The sequence below is a fragment of the Psammomys obesus genome, unplaced genomic scaffold (assembly GCF_907164565.1).
Source record: "Psammomys obesus unplaced genomic scaffold, mPsaObe1.curated_primary_1811, whole genome shotgun sequence".
NCBI lineage: Eukaryota > Metazoa > Chordata > Mammalia > Rodentia > Muridae > Psammomys > Psammomys obesus.
The window spans coordinates 15202344-15223805 of NW_026592510.1; the positions used below are offsets into that span (position 1 = coordinate 15202344).

Consider the following 21462-nt stretch of genomic DNA (forward strand, 5'->3'; position numbering starts at 1 on the left):
CCCTGAGAGAAGGAAAGACAAGAAAGAAAGGAAGAAAGAAAGAAGAAGGAAGGAAGGCAGAAAGAATGAACAAACGAATGAAAGAAAGAGAAGATATGAAAGTTCCAACATTATAATTCTTTAAATCTCTAATTGGATAGCTTTGTTTCCCAAAGAGACCAAATAAGAGTAAACATCCCTGTGTCATTTCCATCTAGTAGGACACATATGTATTTGAAGGGGTTACTTAGAACATGAGTATCTAATATGTCTAATAATTATCCAGAGACTTGGGATTCAATTATGTCAGATATTACATTTTCAGTTGAAATACAGTGAACTTGTTCCAAGACATTTACAAGAGCTAGAAATCTCAGATCATCAGTAAAGCAACTCCTCTTCTGGAACCATTCCATGTTTGTAACTGATCTCCTCATGGATAAACTGCACAGAAAGTCCCTGATCTTGCCCAGTCTCATCTTGCTTATGTAACATCTCCCCACTTGGAACCTTACCTAGCCTTGTTGGCATATGTTTCCAATATAGAGCTGAAACAGGGAAAAGTTATAATTATCAAATCTCTTTCTTTTAGTTATTGAAGTAAAGTGACTTACAGAAATGCAAGATACTACAAAGACGAATTCCAGAAACATTTCCAGGTGAATATGCTTGCCTGTGCTTAAATCCCTGGGCTCAAATTCAAAAGGAGTGAGTGCTTCAGAGCCTTACAGTGTTTCTTGTTTGGTCTGTGTTCCTGGAGCATTACCTAACACTGGAGGAAAATTGGCTATTATCTACAACATGCCTGGCCTGATCAACATAAAGGACCCTTCCTTTCAAAGCCAAGTGCTCACATCCTGTCGTTGGTATTGACTCAATTTCTCAGTGACTCATTCTCCAAGTTGTGACTATTCCAGGTTTACAATTCTCTCCACACTTCTGCATTTAGGTCAGTCTGTGGGAGGACAATATTGCCTTACAAATCAACCGGATTAGATAATTAAAACTTTCAGGTACACATTCCTTTTAGCACTGTAGGTATTGTGGCAGACATTTAAGTGGAATTACTGCCCAAAGGAGAATGAATTTGAGACATGAAACCCGATCCTGAATTAGTTTAGCAAGGACTAAAAATCCTGAGTGTTGAGCAGGTAACTCATAAACAGGATGAGGAGTTACAAAAGAGGGCTGGGAATTTCAGTCTTGCTGCTAACACGTAACACACAGAGACACACAGAATTCAGTCTTTCCAGTAGTGCACATACACACACACACACCTTGAGCAGAGGGCAAGAGGTGTTGGGATAGTATGAAATGGACATGAAGAAATGGACAGAAACATGGGCGGGTTTGTTGCCAACAGCAGTCCTTCCCAAGTCTGAAACTCAGCTTCAGCTTATTAAATAAAATTTAGCTCAAAACCATTCTGCTGTATACTAGTGATTTTTCCTCTTGGGTGGGAAGTGAAAACATGGGTAGTTGGAAAGCTGAGATGGTTAGCCATGAGTTGTTTTGTAGTTCTCAACCTTCCTAATGCTGCAACCCTTTAATACCTCATGCTGTGGTGACCATCAACCATAAAACTACTTCTGTTGCCACCTCATAACTATAATTTTGCTACTGCTATGAATTGTAGTGTGAATATCTGTATTTTCCAATGGTTTTTAGGAAACTCCTGTAAAAGGGTTGTTTGGCTCCCAAAGGGTCGTGATCCACAGGTTGAGAACCACTGCCATGGGGTCAAGGGACAAACTATTAGTGGAAGAGACAAACTATTAGTGGGACCCAAGCTTCCCCTCACAAGACTAGCAAAACAGAATGCTATTCAGAGCAGCTGTATAGCATTATTTATACAGCCACACAATTTCACTGTAGAATCATTTCCACCTATCAGAGCTCTGGTCGATAACATCTGTGGTTCCCTCACAACCACCAGCATAAACATAATCCTCCTGTGGGTGTTCACACAGGTTCCCTGTGTGAACTGGGAGTTCACAGCAAGTACTGGCTGACTCCAGGTGCTGCTGTCCAGATACAGATAAGACAAGGACAGAGGTTCACTCAGCACAGGGTAGTCTCAGCGTGTCCCCGCCATCTTGCAAACGTGTTTAAAAACTGAGCTCCTGAGTCTTAACTGTTATAAAATACTAAAGAATTTACAAGGACCTGAAACCCGCCAGGTGTTTCTGATTGCCAGCTGTCTGTGAGCCGAGGCCATTCCCACTTAGTACTTCCTGTAATTGCACAACGTGTTTACAGACCTGCTTGACAGATGAGAAAGCTGAGCATCAGAAGTGGAAAGCTGCTCCCTGTAAAGCCACTAAATACCTTCAGTGGCATCAGACCCAAACTGCTCTTCCAAACATTCATCATATCTGAAGCAAAGATCTACCAAGCAATTCAGTGCCTCCAGCTCTTAACTGCTAAGAGTTGTCCTTTGGCTTCAAAAGTATACATAAACATATATATGTATGTGTGTATATGAATATACAGATCCTATATAAAATATTTTATATAAAAGTATATATTTAAAGATATATCTAAATATATGTGTGTGCATATACATGTGTGTGCATATTCCTTTTTGAAGGAATCAACAAAATTTCTCTTCTCATGGGCCTTCTTTTACATTAGAACTTTCTTCTCTTTCCCATGTTGGGAGTTACTGATGTACCTTACCTTCTGAGACTTGTCCTCCTCCTTCAGAAGCCTTCTTGGCCTGGATACCTCCTCCAGGAATTATGAGCCAATGGGAGATGAGAAACACAGCATGCTCACCCAAGATCTCACCCTTCCCCCTGACAAGTATCAATTTCCTTATTCCCAAGTCCATCGACCACTTTTTGCCAACATCCATGAAGTTCACATAGTAAATGGTATTTGCTGACAAAGAAAATGCTTGTATTTGATCATTTGTCTACCTTAAGACAACACATCTGCATTTAACATAGCTTTGATATATACAAAATAATTCTATTTTCAAAGCCAAGACAATTGTGCTATTATTCTGCAGTCTAATCCTAGCATATTTTTTCTTTCAACTCCTTATAAAAACTAAAAAAGACTGCAAAAGTCAAAGTATGCCTAAGATTTCTAAGTAGGAATAACCATAGCCAAAAGAGGAATTTTAACAGTGAGACGTTCAGACACCAAGAAGGTGTTCTACTCTGTTCACAAACCCCAAAAGACCAGGAATAAACAGACTCTGCTGTAAATACATGAGGTTCTTTTTATTGTAAATTACAAGCTGCAGCTTGGGCCCACACACCCCCACTGCCGAAGCGGTGGGAGCCGAACGCTAGCGCCCAGATTAGTTGGGTCATTTAAAGATTCTGGTCCATCCCAGCATACCCTCGGCAGGGGGAATTCCTACCTGGCAAGCATCTATTGGTCAAAATGCTACATTTTGAATTGACTGGCTATAGTAAGGTTCCCAGACCATTAATGACCTGGTGTCCCTCCCTAGGGGGATGGGCCAGTTTCCTAGCAACTGTATCTCTAGTGGGTGGGGAAAGAATGCAGTGAGGCTGAGGTGGCCCTTCCCCTCAGGGCATTACTGTACTTCTTTACCTACCTAGTTCAGGCCTTAATTAATAATAGCTGCTAATTTTTAATCTTTCGGTCTCTCAAAGGGAAAGGGGAAACCTGATCAGGGCCTTCATATAAAACTTTGCCTCAATCACTGCCATATAGCCTGGTGCATATCAAATCTGTGCAGCAGTAATCAATCAAAGCAAGTTCTGGGGGAGACGATGTAGAAAGATGGAACCAGTAAGCTAAGAATGTACAGTACTCCAAATGTAGTTGGATGTGATCCTACTGTAATGTGTGTGGGGAAGAAGTAGATGGCTTACTAGGTCCTATGGGGTTTTCAAACTGCAGCCTTCATATGCAACACCTGGAGAGTCTGTGACGAAATTTCATGGCCAGCTCCACCTGCTGGAAATGCCAGTGGGTGGAGGAAGGGCAGAGCCTGGCTTTCAAGTGTCTCACACGACTGACAGTTTTCTTTTAGCCTTAGCAGTATTAAGTTCTCTAAATGTTGATAAGTTCCAAGAACAAGACAAGAAACCTGACCAGCATGGAGCCTTTACTAAGATCAAGGCTCAGTAAACTTTCCAGTAGAGTTTAGTAGTAGAAATCTGGAGTCCTTATGGGCAAAGCCTCCTTCAGCATTACCAAGACACCATAAATTTAGCAGCAGTCGATGTTTAGCCCTTATTTACAGACATTAAAACATAATTTGCAAATAATTTTCACATAATAAGTCTTCCTTTTCTTAACATACCTAAAACTAAAAAAAAGAAAAAGAAAAAAGAAAACATTCTTAGCTCTCAGCAGAGCCACAGAGCAACAGAATTCATTCCTCCATCAACAATAATGTATTAACTATCTCAAAGTAAGGAGGAGTTTGAATGTATTCACCATAAAGAGTGATGAACCTTCAAGTGGTAGATATGGTCTTTACAAGAAGAAAATCATGTATCTAATGTATACATCACTATATGGAAACTTCATAACATGCCTTTTTTTTGTGCAGTTATGACAGTCAAAACACTAGAATATAAAAAAGCAAAAAATTCACCATTCTTAACTCAAAATTGTAAAGAGGAGCTACCAGGTCAGTTTAATAACTTTGATTATGAAATCATGATCATAAATCTTGACCCTTTCCGGAGATGATCTTTAAATGTGTCATTTTTTTTATAAGACAGCCATTTTTGTCTATTTAAGGAAAAATTTTAAGTCATCCATGAATACTTCCCAACCTTCATAGTATTTTCAGCTAAAACATTTTCATCATGTGGCTAATGTTTTTGGAGCTCCTCTGGGGCAGAGTTGCTCATTCAGGAATCCAAGTTTAGTCAGTCTGTCTCCAGTTATACCATCGAACCATAGAGCGTGTGCCAGGCTCTAAGTATCTTTAAATCAGCTAGCTTCTTCACACAGCTTCAGTGTGAAAATCCTTCTTTTCCAAATGGCTTGAATCAACCACCCAGCAAACTGTGAGTAACATCTTATTACTTGTGAACCAGAAGCCTGGGATGGGCTCTCCAGAACTTTTTTCATGGTTAAGAAGGATTAGATCAGCAGTTAGAGCATTTGCCTAGCATGTGTAAGGCTTTGTATTAAACTTCACGTATGGAGGGGAAAGAGGCAAAGATATGGTAAGAGGAAAACAGAAGACAGCAAATGAGAAAGAGAAGACACAGAGAGAAAGAAGAGATGGAGAGAGTGAAAGGAAAGGGGAGAGAAAGAAAAGGGTAGGAGGAGAGAGGGAGGAGAGAGAACACAAACTAGCTCCAGCCCAGTGTCTACTCCCATTTGCAGCAGCCTGAGATGGCTCATCATCACATCAGACTAACAGTAATGATACGATCTGTTACCCTATTAAGTTCTTCACCCTAGAATTCTTTGGTTTATTAAACATGGCTAAGTAAGTACCTGAACCCTCAACCAGAATTCCAGAGGCCTGGCTTGTACATGGCTGTAGAAGAGGCTGGGTGTTGGAATTACTGGTAGTTAACTCCAGTACTCAGGAGGCTGAAGAAGGAAGATCTTGAGCAAGAGGCTATCCTGGACTACATAGGCAGAGCCCACCTCAAAACAATAAATATAAAGAATTGTAGAGGATAAACTCCAATGCTTCAGGACAGAGCTAGTAAGTATTCTCAGTGGGATTTGAACACTTACCTGCCAGAAGAGAAGTGCACTATGGCGAAGTGCACGCCTTCCTATGGAAGGCCTTTCCCCTGGGCTACTCCAAACATTCCTTCACCCACTAAGGAATGAAAACCCAGATATCAGGTGCACCCAACCCTTGCCCATTGCTTCCAAGCCCTCCTCTCCTCCCCACAAAGTAACCGGCTTGATGGTATCAAGATGTGAGAAGGGTGTGGTGAAGTAGAGGATCAGAGGAGCCCTGAGCCTGTCTCCACCCCCAGAGTGTATAAACATCAGCCAGGAGGCAGCTGGAGAGTGAACTCCCATGAGGGCATGTGCCTGTCTTTCATCTCAGATTCACAGTCTTCACCTTTCAGCATAATCTACGCAGGGCTGGCTCAGGTGGACCCTCATAGGCAGGACCTTCTGTCAAAGACATAAGACACCCATCAGTTGACATCTGAAAGCCACTGTGTTTCTTAGTTGATTTGTGGACAGGCATATTTCTGGAACTCAGCCAAGTCCCTCATCTGATAGAAAATGTCCACCAAGTTGTAATTCACCTTGGAATAATATTTCTAAGCACAAAAGAACACAGTGAAACTTCAGCATCTCCATGTGTGTCTAATAAGTGAAGACTAGAGTGAACGAAAGCTTTTAGAAAGGCTTTCAAAAAGCAACAACAGTAAAATACTTTCTTTAAGATTGAGAATCCTGTGAGTGACAATGGGATCTGAAAATAACAGATAAATGAAGTTCTATAGAGAGTTTTATAGACAAAAGCTGAATGGTGGGTGTTGTAAGTACAGTGTTCCCAACATGACTGCATGTTGGAATCACCCAGGGAGCTTAAAAAATTAAATTAAAAAATAAAAATAAAAAATAACATGCCCCAGCTACACCCAAAGTCAATTAACGCCAATCTGGGAGTAAGCCAGTGGGATTCAGACTTCTGAATTTTTTGAAGCTTTGCAGGTGATTCCAAAACCCAGCCAAGGCTGGGCTCTTCTTCATGGTAAATCTTGTTCCCTTCCTTTTTAACTTAGTCTGACAAAATTTGCTGTGTGGATGGTCATTCTTTACTTTTGCCAATAACTTCTTTGAAGCTGAAATCTGAGCTCTCAACAATTACAGAGATTCACAAATACACATACACAAAATACATGCACACATACTTTTATTTGTTTAATTTAGGCCCTAATTATTAGTACATAATCAGAAAAACTGAGTGCCTTTGACACTGCATACCTCTCCAAATATTAAAAATAAAACAACAACACAAAACCCCCAGAACTCAAGAAAGCACACATCAAATACATTTAACTCATAATACATACACACACACACACACACATCCCTACACACAGCCAATTCAAATCACCTTCAGGAACCATGACCCACTAAATATATTTAATAGGTAAGAAAGAAAAAAACAAAAAACCCACATCCAAAAAAACCCCCCATAAACAAATAACCAAACTTCGATTAAGACACATGCCCGACCTGGGAGCACTCACAGTCAGCATGGTTTGTCACAGCACTCTGAGGTAGCATGTTCTGTGACACGGGTCACAGAACTGTTCTAGAATGTCTCCTGGACACAAAGTACAGGCATCAGCCTGGCCCTCCACAGGGGAAGATGACCTCGTCTGTGTTTACTGCTGATGTCGGACTGGACATGCCTGGCTTTCCAGCCACCCACCTTCTGCCATACAGCAACGCTCGGATGCATCTTCCCTCCTGTCTGCAGAGCCAGCCTCCTTTGCCATGTGTCCCCACTGGCTGGAGAAAAGCACAATAGAAGGAGCACTGGGCATCACGGCGTCCTTTCTTCTTATCTTTGACAACTACATTCACTAACAAAGACTCCTTCTTGTAAAGGCTACAAAGAAGTTCATGTCTGTTGCCTCCATGATTCTAGCCTATAAAGGTGTCTCTTTCCTCCCCTTGGATTTATGGAGTAGCAAGCAGTAAGCTCTCTAGGATTCTCTGGTAGGAAAATGAGCAGAGAAGTTTAAAAAAAAAATACACATACCAAAACAAACACAAAACACAGGTACAGGGTCAAAGCCAAGGACAAGTTTCCTTTTGCAAGTTGATATGTTTCGGTGGGGTGGTTTTTGTTTTGTTTTGTTTTGTTTGTTTGTTTTTGAGACATGGTTTCTCTACATAGCTGTGGCTGGCCTAGAACTCACTTTGTAGATCAGGCTGGCCTCAAACTCACAGAGACCCATAAGCTTCTGGAGTGCTGGGATCAAAGGCATGCACCACCACACCTGGCTCCCTTTTGTAAGTTAAAATGACAAGAGTTTACATCTAGGGAAGTGGCTTCTTTCTTTCCAAGAAAAGTAATTCACTTCAGCTCTGCCTTTTAAATACAAATATTCAGTCAAGACAGGATAAGGATTAAAGCTTCAAAGGGACCCACCAACTTCAAACCTGGTGAAAGTAACTATTTTTGTTTGTTTGTTTGTTTGTTTGTTTGTTTTGTTTTTCTCAATAGTCACAGATCAAAAAGATTTCAAAAGCCCTTTGTCCCAATTTGGTTCCCTCTTTGAAAGGTGAACCCTCAAAAGTAATCAATATACAAGTGAATAAAAAGAGCACATGTCCAGGCAAAAAAGGGCATGTGCTGGGCCTGAGTCACCACTTAAAACCCTATCTGGCATCACATAAAACCCTCAGAGGCTGTCCGGAAGTGAGCCCCAGGTATCACTGAACAGGTCAGCCACTGGAGCTGGCTGCATAACTGAGCATTAGACTTCAAGTATCCGAAATGCTGCAGCAGCCAGTCCTCTCAGGAGCCTGAGGAGCTCTTGAAGGCCTCCCTGCATCCCACTATACAGAAAGCAAAGCACCGCCAACGGGCTTATCAATGCAAGGGGCACGAGAACCAACAAAGCAGCCTCACGAAGACAAAGGGCTTTTTACCCTCTGTGCAATGCCAAGGTGCACGAGCTGGCACTCAAACAACTGAGTTGAGTTCTTTCTCTCCCTTTTGTATGAAACAGGAAAATGGTTCCATCGGGTTAACAGTGTCATCTTAAAATGCCATAAATTAAATAAGTTAGTTCACATTTTTTTTTCCTTTCCCAGCACTTAAATTACAGTCATGTCTCTAAAGCACTTTCGAAGCCTGCTGTAACAGTTCCAGGTCTCTTCTGTGGACACTGCTGGCCTTGGAGCACCCATAGTCCTCCATCTGCAAAGGGAGGTACTGCTCGAGCACCCCGAGGCCCTGCTCAGCAGGACTGGTGAACAGCTTAGTCCATGAGGGTTTAAAGTTTCCGCTGAATCCCAAAAATACAATACTTCCTATAAAAAGAGAGAGAAAAGTTGAAGTGTATAGCTACTAGTTCCAGCAAGATAATTATGGAAGTGAGTCAGAGTTGAGCAAAACAAAGACAGAAATGTATTACACATCATATATATATCCATTCATTACATATGTATATCACATACAGCATATATATATGAGATAGATAGATAGATAGATAGATAGATAGATAGATAGATAGACAGATAGATAGACAGATATGACAGATAAACACCAACACTTCCTGACACCAGCAATGGATTCTTGCCACACAAATGGCAAGCCATACCCCAACCATTTCCTCTAACAAGTCTTTTATGAAGAAATTATTTCAATGACACCTGCTCTGGGCAGAGCTAATGAGAGAGTCTAGTAAACAAACTCCATCAAAAAAATGTACTCACTGGAATACAAACCTTTGCTATAAAGGTATGCTGGTTTGGCCAGTCCCAGAAGAACTAATGAATCCGAGATGTTCATTTGCTTTATTTCTCCTCTTGTACTCAACAGAACGATTGACCTGTGAGTCAAAGTTAGAAAATCAGAGGCAATGCCAGTCATTCAGCATGCATTTACTGAGAATATTTCTGCACTAAGGACAGTAGAGGAATACTAGATAAAAGCAAATTCAGAAAGGAAAACAGGCCGGATGCCTTTTCACCCCTGCTGACATATGTACCAACTACTTGCTGCAAAGGGAACTTCTCAGGTTCTTAACTAGGAGAGTGGTAACACAGGGAAAACCAAAGGCGTGGAAACCAAAAGTCATGTAGACACCAGCGCAGACTGGAACCCAGCTTTTCACGGATCAGCCTATTCAGAGAGGAGTTTTGGTCTCTCTCAGGCACTCCAGTACTCTGCGTCACTACCTCTGTTAGGACCAAGTAAACACAAGCTCGAAACGTAAAGATAAGGGCTGGAATGCAGATCAGTGATTCAGCGTTGGTCAAGCATACGGAGGCCCTAGACTCATTCCCCAGTGCTACAAATAACAGCAACAAACAAAACCAAACATAAGCAGTTCTCCATGGTGTAAAAAGTTGGTTTCTTTTTGGTTTGTTTCTGTTTGTTTTTACATTTGTTTCTTCGTTTGTTTAATTGCTGTCTTTAGGGTGGCGGAGACAGCTCAGCAGATGAAAGCAGTTGTTCCAGCACAGGACCAGGGTTTGATACCCAGCACCTCCATGGCAGCTCACAACCACTGGTAACTCCAGTTCTAATAAATCTGATGCCTTCTCTGGTCGCTGCACGCACCAGGCACATCAATACACATAAAATAGTAAAGCTAAAAAACAAACAAACAAACAAAGTCATCTTCAGTGTACAGTAAGTCAACACAATACTCTCAGCTCTTTGGGATTCCTGCTTCTCTTCCTGGTTTATTTGAGTATCTGACCAACAAGCTCTTTGTGTTGGTATAATTTCTTACCATTCTTGGAAGTGGACTGCAGTGCCAGCTGACAAATACAACAGGGCAGCAAGCTGCTTATTCCCACTTATGGCAGATGTGCTGCTGTTATGATTTAATTTACTTAGCACATCTTATAGTATTGGCTTTCATTCAGAGAAAGAATCCCTCCTTCAACCTCTGGCCGCACTCAGACTTCTTCCCTTACCACTGTTTCCTAAACAACACAATAGAACATCTATTTGAATGGCATTTACACAAATCTTGCCATTAGAGACGATTTAAAGTGTACAGTTAGCAGTGTAGACTATAACGTGAGATCTGACAAGTGCTTAAGACTGTGACCATCGTGCGGGCTCTTGGTTGTAGTCTTCCTAAAGTGATGGTGAGTGGACACAGAATCACTGCAGTGCCGCAAATCTGAACTTCTCCATAGGACGGAATTATCAGGCTATTCTGGAAAAGTCCTCAACACACATGCATGCCAACCCACTAACAAGCTCTCGAGAAGTCACTGTCAGTGCAATCTAACTTCCATTTCTTTGATTTTGAGGCTGGCTGGACCATAGGTTGGCCTCAACCTTATAGTGCTCGCCCTGTCTCCACCTCCAGAATGCTGACATTTTAAGCACGCTCTACCTCCCTTGGCCCCTGCCCTATAACTTCTCAACACTGCATTAAAATGCAATATACACACATAGCAATCCTGAGGTCCCACGCATAAGCTTCTGCAAACTAAACAGTTATATGACCAGTAGCCAGATGGAGAAGTAGCTTATTCGAAGAAGTTCCTCCTTCGGCAGTTGCTTTTAAGTCTTCTTGCAAAACTATGCTTTCTAATGTTTATTGTAAGATTTATATCCTGAATTGTTTGAGGAAAAGTGAGTGATGAGTTTTTAAACACAGAATACTGAAACCTCAGAAAAAGATCCTCTAAAATTATCCTGGACCATAAGATGGACCTATAGCTGATCCTCTTATCCACAGGTTCTGCATACATAAACTCTACCAGTCCCTCATCCAAACTGTTTGGGGAAAAAAACATCACACCAGATGGCTCAGTGGATAAAGGTGATTGCCATGCAAGCCCGACAGCCTGAGTTCAATTCTCAGAGCCTACAGGGCAGAAAGAGAAGAACAATCCTGCAAGATAGTCTCTGATCTCTATGTGTGCATGCATGAGCCCACATTCCCATCACATACAAAGCAAACATAATGAAAAATTGGTGGTGGGGGATGTGCGTGTGTTCTGTATACAGACTTCTTCCCTTACCACTGTTTCCTAAACAATACAATAGAACATCTATTTTAATGGCATTTACACAAATCTTGCCATTAAAGATGATTTAAAGTGTACAGAAGGACTATGAAAGTTATATGCAAATATTACATCATCTTAAACAAGGGACATGGGCATCTGAATATTTGGGTTCTGCAGAGGGACCTCAAACCAATCTTCTATGGATACTGAAGGATGACTGCCTCTATATACACCACACCTCCGTCCCCAATACACCCCCCCCACACACAAACAGCATGAACACACACATACAGAAATTATACCAAAATAATCCAAAGACTTGATGGGACTTATTAGGAGGTAGTTCTGCAGGCTACATATATCATCAGAACAATGCAAAGCCAGGAGAGCCTCAATCCACAGGAAGCGTATGCTCTTTTCCTCAATAGCTGCACTTAACATCCACCACAGAGCAGCAAGGGTCTGGAATTTACTTCCTGTCCTCACCTATGATCTGGTCAACCCAGAACAACAACAAAAACCAGACCCTCCTTTTAAAAGAGAACTAGGACATTCAACCACTTAAAAATCCAGTTACTCTTTTTTCAGATACAGGTGACCTGGGAGATGAGTTCCTGAAACCCAGTACTGTACAATGCTTTGTGAGAGTCCATCAGTGGAACCAAAGACCACTGAAGAAAACAGCCAGAACATTACTTCAAAATTACAAGCCTTCTGAGCTAGTCAGGTGGGAAGTAGATAATTTAATTCTTAAGAGCGGCATTGGCAAGCACCAAACAATGAGCTTTTCCCTTCCCAGCAGCATTCTCATCAGCTGAGCAAGCTACATCCAAGCTCTGCCAATGGCCCAGAGATCAGCCTGTGGTGGGAAGGAATACCTCACGGAGCCTGGAATGCTCAGGGGGTAAACAGAGCTCAGAAGTAAGCACGTGCCATGGTAGTGAGCAGTCACATCTCAAGGTAGCTTTCCTCTGGTGCAGGGCAAGTTTGACCTACCTTGGAGGGATGCTAGTCTTTAAATACTCTTCCATGTGACTGATGTCTGCAGAAAGGAACATCTGCTTTTCCATCAACCGGAAGGGAACGCTGCAAGCATCCAAAACAAGGAGGAGGACTCCAGCGCTCCGGAAGGTAAAGTCAGTACCATTGACCTGAGAATACAAGAGTGTCTTATGTTGTCATCTCCATATCGGAAACATCCCTGGGAGAACTGAATTTTCTCAAGCTCCTTCTAAACCCAGGATTCAGATTGCATCATGTTTGGTTTACTGTCTCAGTGAAATGTCTAAAATGGTACCCATATTCCTCTCGATTTCAGCCTCTTCAACTATAGGTCATAACCCCAAGGACAGTCCCATGATTGAAGGGTTTCTGGGTGCACAAAAGACAAAAATCCAATCAAAGCTAAAACATATAATGCAGCTAGAGTGTTTGTGGCTGTGCTTAGCCAGGCTGCAGCATGTGGATGCATGGAACCTTGAGTGGATGGATGGAACCTTGGTTCTAAACACAAAACATGTATACTTTATACTGTGTGTGCTCTCATCCACAGTCCCAGCAACTGCTGCTTCAAACACCTCAGCTGAGCCAAGGATACTGCCTACTACTACCTGCACTATGCTAAATGTAGAGTTCTCTGCTCACATAGAAAAAGATGGTTGAATTAAAACAAAAGCCTTTACTATTTACTTACCATTGTTCCTCTGCATACAAGCACAGACTTGGTGTATCTTTGGGAGGTATTGTGTTAGAATGCTTGATTTTTTAAAAATTTGTTTAAGATGCTGACTTATGTTTCATTTAAAAAGCATCGTCAAATAAATTTTGGCCTAGGATTAGGACAGAATTCTAATAATTTCTAAAATGGCTCTAAAAATCCTTTTGCCATTTTATACTACGTATTTCTGTGAGATAGACTTCTTGGTACTGATGATTGTAACGTCAAAATAATAGGGTTTTTTATTTGTTTGTTTTTGGCTTTTCAAGATAGGGGTTTCTCTGTGTAGCTTTGGCTATCCTGGACTCACTTTGCAGATGAAGCTGGCCTTGAATTCACAGAGATCCACCTGCCTCTGCATCCCCAAGTACTTGGATTACAGGCAAGTGTCACCATGTCTGGCTGATGTTCTGTAGGTCCAAATAAATTCTTTTCTAAGTTGCTTTGGACATGGAATCTCTTCATAACAAGAGAAAAGTAACTAAGACGTTCTACTTAATAAATTCATTAATTTTGGCTCCTGAAATTCTTTTCTGGGGCAGTCAACCATCCAACTTTGCTGAGAGAAGTCCCTTGAGGCCTCCAGGAACAATGTTGACCTTCATCTCCCTTCCACTGACAGGATCGCTACACTGTTTCACAAAAACTTTCCCTAAATCACCATCTGTGATCTTGTTGAGAAAGAGAAATACCAAACGGGGCATGAAGGCCCATGCCTGTCATCTCAGCACTCAGGAAGCTGAGGCTGGCCAGCCTGGGCTACTTTTGAATAGCTTGACTCAAAAAAAAAAAAAAATTAACGAAATATATAACAACAAAAGAAGAAAGCCAGAATTACCAAATGTTCAATTTCTCAGTGGAAGAAGAGAAGACAAACAAAAATGACTGCATACTAACTCCACACTGGATCTGTCTATTAAGACTAAACCACACTACACTGAGAGGCAGCAAGGGCTCTCCTGGACAGGCTCTCCTCGCTCTGCCTGTCCGTCTTGAAATATTATTTCTAACCCACGACTTAGCGCATGAGAACTCAAAATGATCTGTTTAGCTATGTTTAAATTGTTCTAACCCAGGAAATAGTTCTGTAAATGACTGAGGTAAACTTTTCTCTTTTAATTACATCTTATCTATGTATGTGTTGGATGGCCAATGCAATGTGAAAGTCAGTCAGAGAACAACTTCCAGGAGTCAGTTTCCTCCCTCTACTAGGTGGGTCCCAGGGACTGAACTCGGGTAGTTAGGCTTGGTGGCCAGCCTCTTTAGCCACTGAGCCATCTTGTCTACCCACTGAAGTGAAACTTACATGTGGAAAAAAAAAATTAGGCATGATCCACAATTTATAAATATCAGAATATTTACATTTCATGTAAGACAAGAAAATCTATAAGGATTCTCAGTAATTCAAACTGTGCTTACAAAAAGGAGCACTTCCAGAAACAAACAAACTAACAAAAACCACACAAAAAACCAAAACACTTGTCAATGAAAGGAGGCAGAAAGAAGTTTTCAGAAGGGACTAACAGTGTGCCAAGGCCTCAGAAGTAGGGCATCATGTGAAAGTTCTGGAGATAATATGCCAAGAGGAGTTGGGAAGGAACACTGGCAATCAGAGCTAGGTGGTGGTAGACAGCGGCCCATTGTGAATTCACTTCACATAACTGAACATAAAGCCAGGTATGTGGGAAATTTCGTGTCACTCTTCATTTTGCTATTCTAAAAAGGTGGGGTGGGTATAAACTTACTTTTGTCCACACACACTTGGATTTGTGATTAACTTACTCATTGCTTTAACAAACTCAACTTCTACAGAGACCACAGGAAACTGTGAGACAGATAGCTGGACACCTGTTAGCAAAGAGCTCCTTACACAGAGGCCCCAGACCACCCTAACTTTGGACAGACCCCTTCCGAGTCCCAGTTTTTAGTTGCTACCTGGGCTATAAGCCCAAACTCTAGTGCTGAGCCTGTGACTCGCATCTATACCTTTACAGACATGCTCAGAAAAGACACTACTCTGTCTTCTCCCTTTTTTTTAAACTACATTCTTAAAAGGAACAGATAACCTTCAAGAAAAGGCCTAAGCAATTTAGAAGCCATCATTTTCTACACCTTAAACAACCTAGTGGTTTAACTACCAAAACGAGATTAAATGTGGTTTTTCCCATATTGAATGAACGTGCAAACTGCTCTCTTAACTAAAGATGCCTTTCCTGTGTAATGGTAAATAAAAAGTAATGTAATCAAATTTTTAACATTAGCTTAAGAGGAATTAATAAACAATCCACCTGAAAAAGAAATAACAACCACTGAAGAGGCATTTACACCTCAGCTACATTCCTGCAACCAGGAAGTAAAATGGATGGACAAACCCAAGACTGGTGCCAGAAATAATATGTCACTAGGATTAAAGATCAGAGCCACAGCAGTTCAAGGCGTGTGCTGGTCAGCTTTCGGCCAAGAAGTAATGTTGTGGTTCTACATCTGTGCTCCTACAAATTCCTTGAGATTCTGATCCCCAAAGGATGACATTAGGAGGTAGACAGAGCCTTTGTGGGATGAAGGGAGGCCCTTGTGAATGATCCTTCTGAGATACACCCAGGTCGAGACACAAAGAAAAGGTGCAATCTATGAGCTGGCAAACCAGCCCTCCCTAGACATCATTTCTGCTACTGCACTGACCTCAGATTTTCCAGCTCTGAAACAGTGAGCACAAAGTTCTGTTGCTTCTAAACTATCTAGTCTGTGGCATTTTGTCACAGTAGACCCCCAAAAGACTGAGGCCACACCAGTCCATACTTACGGAAATAAGAGATGGCTCTCCACGCTGAGTTTCTGCTTTACCAGGTGACTGGAATCTTACAGGGAGGTAGCTCTTGTGAGGGTCACTGCTAAACACCATCTAGACAAGAGCACATTGCATCTTTAAAGGCAACTGTATCCATGCCCCACAGGTCCCTTAAAACACTCCATTATACCAGCTGGCCATTTCCTTTATCTGAACCTTTTACACCCACTTCAAGACCTGGAATTCTGTCTCGTTCCTGGTACACAGGAAGTGTATACCTCTTGGTTTCTGAGGGGAGGGGGAAATCACCGTTTCAAGAAGGTGCTCTTAACAGTTGAGCCAATTCTTCGGCCCCAAGACACATCTTTTTAAAAGATCTTTTCAGATCAATTACCCTAAACTGGTATTCATCGAATCTAGAACCAAGGACAGTCTCTATATAAGGTGGGCCATACTGTTAACCACCTTCTGGTGTCCTGAACACGGCCAGGCCTCAGCCCCTCTCAGTGTCCCCAGAGTGCTTCATAAACAGAGCCAGTCACTGCACGCAGGCCCCCAGGTCCCTCTGTTCTACCGCCTCCAACAGTCAGGGCGGTCCTCCACTTTCCACAAGCATTTCCCATTCTTCCTTGCCTCTCTGCTTTCTCTGATGCTGTCCCTCCCACCTTCTCCTTTCCCTTTCTGTCCTCCAATTGATTCTTGGTCTCTGAAGCCCAGCTCCTTGACCAATGTGTCTCATTCACAAATTTCCAGGTATGAACAGCAAACGGTTCTTATGACTCACTGTCAACAATTTCACAGGCAAATATTCATCGCTATACCAGGCAACATTTGGAAGTTGGGTATTTCTTTTGAGTCTTTGTTTGGGTGGAGTTTTGTGAATTTTTCTAATTACTTCTAATGCACATGTGTTTGGCTCTGAGACAGAATACAAACACTTTTCTCAAACTTCCAAGTAAACACGATGCTCCAAACACTTCAAATGCTGTACAGCTGCAGAGCCACTCAGCAGTGCACTGCCTTCTTGTTTTTCTTTTTTCTTTTTTTTTATTTTCTATAATTTATTCACTTTACATGCCGATTATAGGCCCCTCCCTCATCTCCTCCAGGTCCCATCCTTTCTCCTTCTTCTCTCTTAGCCCTCTCCCCTAGTCCTCAGAAAGGGATAGCTCTCCTCCCCTACCATCTGACCACAGCCTATCAAGTCTCATCGGGATTGCCTGCAACCTCTTCCTCTGTGGCCGGGTAAGGACTCCCTACCATGGGGGAAGTGATCAAAGAGAGGGCAACAGAGTCCACGTCAAAGACAGCCCCTGCTCCCCTCACTAGGGAACCCATATGGAGACTGAGCTGCCTATTGGCTACATCTGAGCACAGGGGCTAGGCCTTCTCCATGCATGGTCCTCGGTTGGTGCATCAGTCTCTGCAGGGTCCCCTGGGCCCAGATTTGTTGGCTTTGTTGCTGATCTTATGGAGCTCCTGTCTCCTCCAGGCCCTTCTATTTCCCCCACTCTTTCCTACGACTCCCTGCGCTCTTAAGGGATGGGTTTTATCTACTGTAGACCAGGCTGACCTTAAAATCCTCTTGCCTCAGCCTCAAGCACGTGTAATAATATGTATATATCACCATGCCTGGCATCAATATTTTTTAATGCGTTTTTCTAAATGTCTATGAAATAGGAACTAAGAATACTAAAGGTAGGAGAAGATGCTGTTTGGTCAAAAAAAAAAAAAAATAATAAGCCCAGGATACCAGTGATGATCAAGTCATTTTGAAAAGTTATCAAAAACAAAACAAACAACAACAACATCAAAAAGAAAAGTTATCAAGTGCCTATAACCCAGCACTCAAAAGGTAGAGTCAGATGATCAGGAGTTCAAAGCCATCCTTTGCTTGATGAGACCATGTCTCCAAAACCACTGAATACATGCATACATAAATAAAACAACTTTATAACACTTTTAGACATACAAACTCAATAGTTCTAATGGAACAGAACCCTATCCCTAGAAAATAAATAATTTTAATCAACACAATAAATTTTAATTTTAAACTATAAAGCTCATAATCAGGGTAAATTAAGCAAGAAAAAAGACACTTTTGCTATAAATGGGGACTGGTCTGTTTCTTATGAGCGACACATTCTAGAACAAACCAAAATTCAGGAGGTGTCAGCATGTATTTCTAAAGTTGCAAGAAAGATGCTTCAAAGCCAAGTACCCCTACTGCCACACCAAGGAACTCTGACTTCCCCCCAAAGGCCCCGTTGTCTTCTCTGCTTACCTGCTGGGTGCCACACCCTTGGCAGCGGCCCGTGAGCATGGCTGGCATGCGCTTGACTGCCGAGGGCTTCTTGTAATACTGTGGGTACGCTTTGGCCATGCAGTTACTGATGTCTTTGGAGTCTGTTGCTGCCTGAATCTTGACTCTTTCACATCCCTGAGAGGAACAGTAACTGTGACCATCTCTGTGGCTATGGGCTCTGAGATAAAGGAACAATAACCTGAAACACAGAAGCCAAGCCAACTGATGTTAGTTCCTCTCAGAAGCATAAAACTTCTCCATTTGATTCATGGCCGAGGGGATATTTCTCCAATAAAGTAACTTTTCCTTAAAAGAAAAATAAATTGCAAAGCTAATAAAATCTCTCCCTCTCCTCCTTACCCCCTAGTATATCCAGTCAAGTTCATGACTGCCTTGGGGAGTACAGTGATGCTTTCATTCAGTTGTCCTGAAGGACATCAAAGTTGATTTCTGGTTTAAATTACTTCAAGGGGTCATCTGAGGAGAAGGAATTTAGCTTGTCTTAAAAACTCCTCGACAACTATATTACGTTGAGTTTAGAATATGGAACATTAATATCAGCTTTTCCACTTATAGTTATTGGTAATAAATCACTGTGGAAACAGGAATAACAAAGCAGTGACCGTGGCTTGTTTAACAAAAGCTAAGAAAATCACAGCCCTGCGATGCTTTCTGGGAACATGTGGACCCATGGTCCGTCCTTCTCAACTGGGCCAAGACCAGGCTGAGGAAAACAGTTTCACCAATTCTGAATTATATTCTCCCTACCAAGATGAATGGGAAATCCAAGTTATAAGAAATGCTGCAGCACTATCTGAAAAACCCAGTGTTTCCAAACCAAAGAAGTCAAGTTTCAAAGGGCTTGATAAAATGTGACTGATTACCAGAAGTCAAGAGCTCATATTTTAAGATGAAGTCAATGGACAATACAAAATCATAATTTAAAGGGAAGAATTGTATGAAATTCTCAAAGAATAAATAAAAACATTATAAATACATTGTTTTTAAACAGTAAAAGCCAAGCATGGCAGCACATGCCTTTAATTCCAGCACTCAGGAGGCAGGATGGGTGGATCTCTGTGAGTTCAAAGCCAGCCTGGTCTACACAGAGAGAGTCTGAGGCCAACCAGAGTTCATAATGAGAGCCTGTCTCTGCCTGCCCCCTCAAAAAGTAAGAAAACATCTAGTAATTTTAGCACAAAAAGTTAAAGAATTAAACTGGGGCCTAGATGGACAAAAGCCTTCTAATTATAATTTAAATTGTTAAAATGAATATAACTAAAAAAATACTTTTAGAAACTGGATTTTTTTTAAATAACCAAGCCAGAAAATAATGTCCCATCTTTGTACATGCATAATCACTAATTTGTGGCCACTGGAATGCCCTTTCAAATTTGGGTGTTCCATTTATTTTTGTGAAAATTCAACTGAGAAAGTGGAAATTCTGTTGTCAACAAAATAAAGGTCCACCTAGACAATTTATATTTAATGAGAGATTGAAAATTGGAGACTCTTAAGCTTACCACACTGGCTGCTGCAAGTACTAGAGGGCAAATGAGTTGCTTCATAAACAGAGGTTAACCAGATACTTAACAAATGAGCCACAACTTTCTTCCCCCAAACAACCTTGTTCCCGCCTCTCCCAACTCTGAACTTTTTGTCTTTCCCAAACATGCCATGCCAGTATTAGTCCATGCCTCCATGCATCTGTGTACTGCTTCTTTTACCTGAGACTCCTCACCCAGCTGTTTCTATCTTCTCCTGATCACCCACAAATTAGCTAGTGTGGCACCCTTTCCACAATGTCACTGGTTACTCTAGGTAAGCTTGTTAGTTAGTCCCTAGTGCACATGAAGTACCAGGCTGTTGGACTTACAGCACTTAAGCTTTTCGCTCTGTAATAACTTGCTTCATTGACAGTGAATTCACTGCAGAAATGGATCTGATCTATACTGAAATCTTCACACCTAGATGGTGGACGGTCAGCCTAAGGATAAAGTCGGAAGGAGCATGCTACTTGCTGGAGAGAAGAGGAGATGAGGCCTACCATAACCCACAGGCTGAGACTGTAACGACAAAAGCAGACAAAGCCACCAGGACCCCAGGAGAGCAGGATAAGAATTAAAAAGTGGAAAGACGCAGCCTAGAGAAAGTTGGAAGCAAACATGCCATGGTTATACACTGATGTTTAAAAACTCATGGTCAGCTTGAGAAATAACCTTAAATTAGAAGGGGGAAAGGGGTTTTCAGTGAAATATAAACAGTGTCTTATATAAATCACTATTACAGAGTTGTTGCAGAAGAACAAACTGTTTTCAATTTCAATTGGGCTTATTGACAGCTCCTGACAATGATAATCTCTTTCCCTAAATTGCCTTAATAAGTAAACAGCAAATATCTTTACTTGAGTCCTACTGCCAACAGTAATTACAAGTCATTTGAGCTCAGCTCCTAACCCCTAATAGTGATGAGCACGAGTGCCCACGCCAGCTGCTCTGCCAAACAGCCATCATCATCCCACCCGTCCTTAGCTATGCCAGAGAAGCAGCAATTTCATCATCAAAAAAGAAAAACAGCATTAGTTCTCATCCACGGCTTCCATGAATTACCCTGTGCCAGAGTCAAAATAGAATTTTCTCTCCGATGGCTTCCTCTGCAGCTCATCCATCGACTGTGCAGGCTCATACTCTTCAATTCTGGATAATGAGCCGTTCTGTCGTTGCAGAAAGCCAAAGGTAACCTGAAAGCTTGTGTTGGATGGGTAACAGAGGCCAACTCGGATCCAGTCATCCCTTTAAAGGAGAGATAAAGAGTTATTCACACTTGAGTTATTATCTTTTGAACACTGTAGCACATGGAAGTTTTAAGCATGATTTCTCTCTGCCTTTTGAGTCTTGAGCCTGGTATACTTATCTGGTTCCCAAATATCGTAAATGTATATGCAACAGAAATATGATCTGTCTGAAAACATGAAAAGCAAAACTTGGCTTTATTTGTGAATTAAAATTAGATAACATATACTCT

The 21462-nt window shown here is 41.6% G+C and overlaps 1 protein-coding gene across 3 annotated transcripts in view; it reads right to left on the bottom strand.

Moving 5' to 3' along the window:
- Positions 1-6803: 6803 nt before the first annotated feature.
- The window catches only part of Cemip2 (cell migration inducing hyaluronidase 2), a 78163-nt gene continuing 63504 nt past the window's right edge, over positions 6804-21462 (bottom strand). For 2 of the 3 annotated variants that reach the window (XM_055613936.1, XM_055613935.1), the window contains 6 exons: positions 21048-21230; positions 18418-18637; positions 16149-16247; positions 12625-12779; positions 9376-9479; positions 6804-8958 (listed from right to left, as the gene is read on the bottom strand). In XM_055613936.1, coding sequence (XP_055469911.1) covers positions 8762-8958; positions 9376-9479; positions 12625-12779; positions 16149-16247; positions 18418-18637; positions 21048-21230 — 958 coding nt within the window. In that variant the 3' untranslated portion in view covers positions 6804-8761. Of the gene's footprint in view, positions 8959-9375; positions 9480-9499; positions 10245-12624; positions 12780-16148; positions 16248-18417; positions 18638-21047; positions 21231-21462 lie in introns of those variants that run through there. The other variant, XM_055613937.1, reaches the window with a different exon arrangement.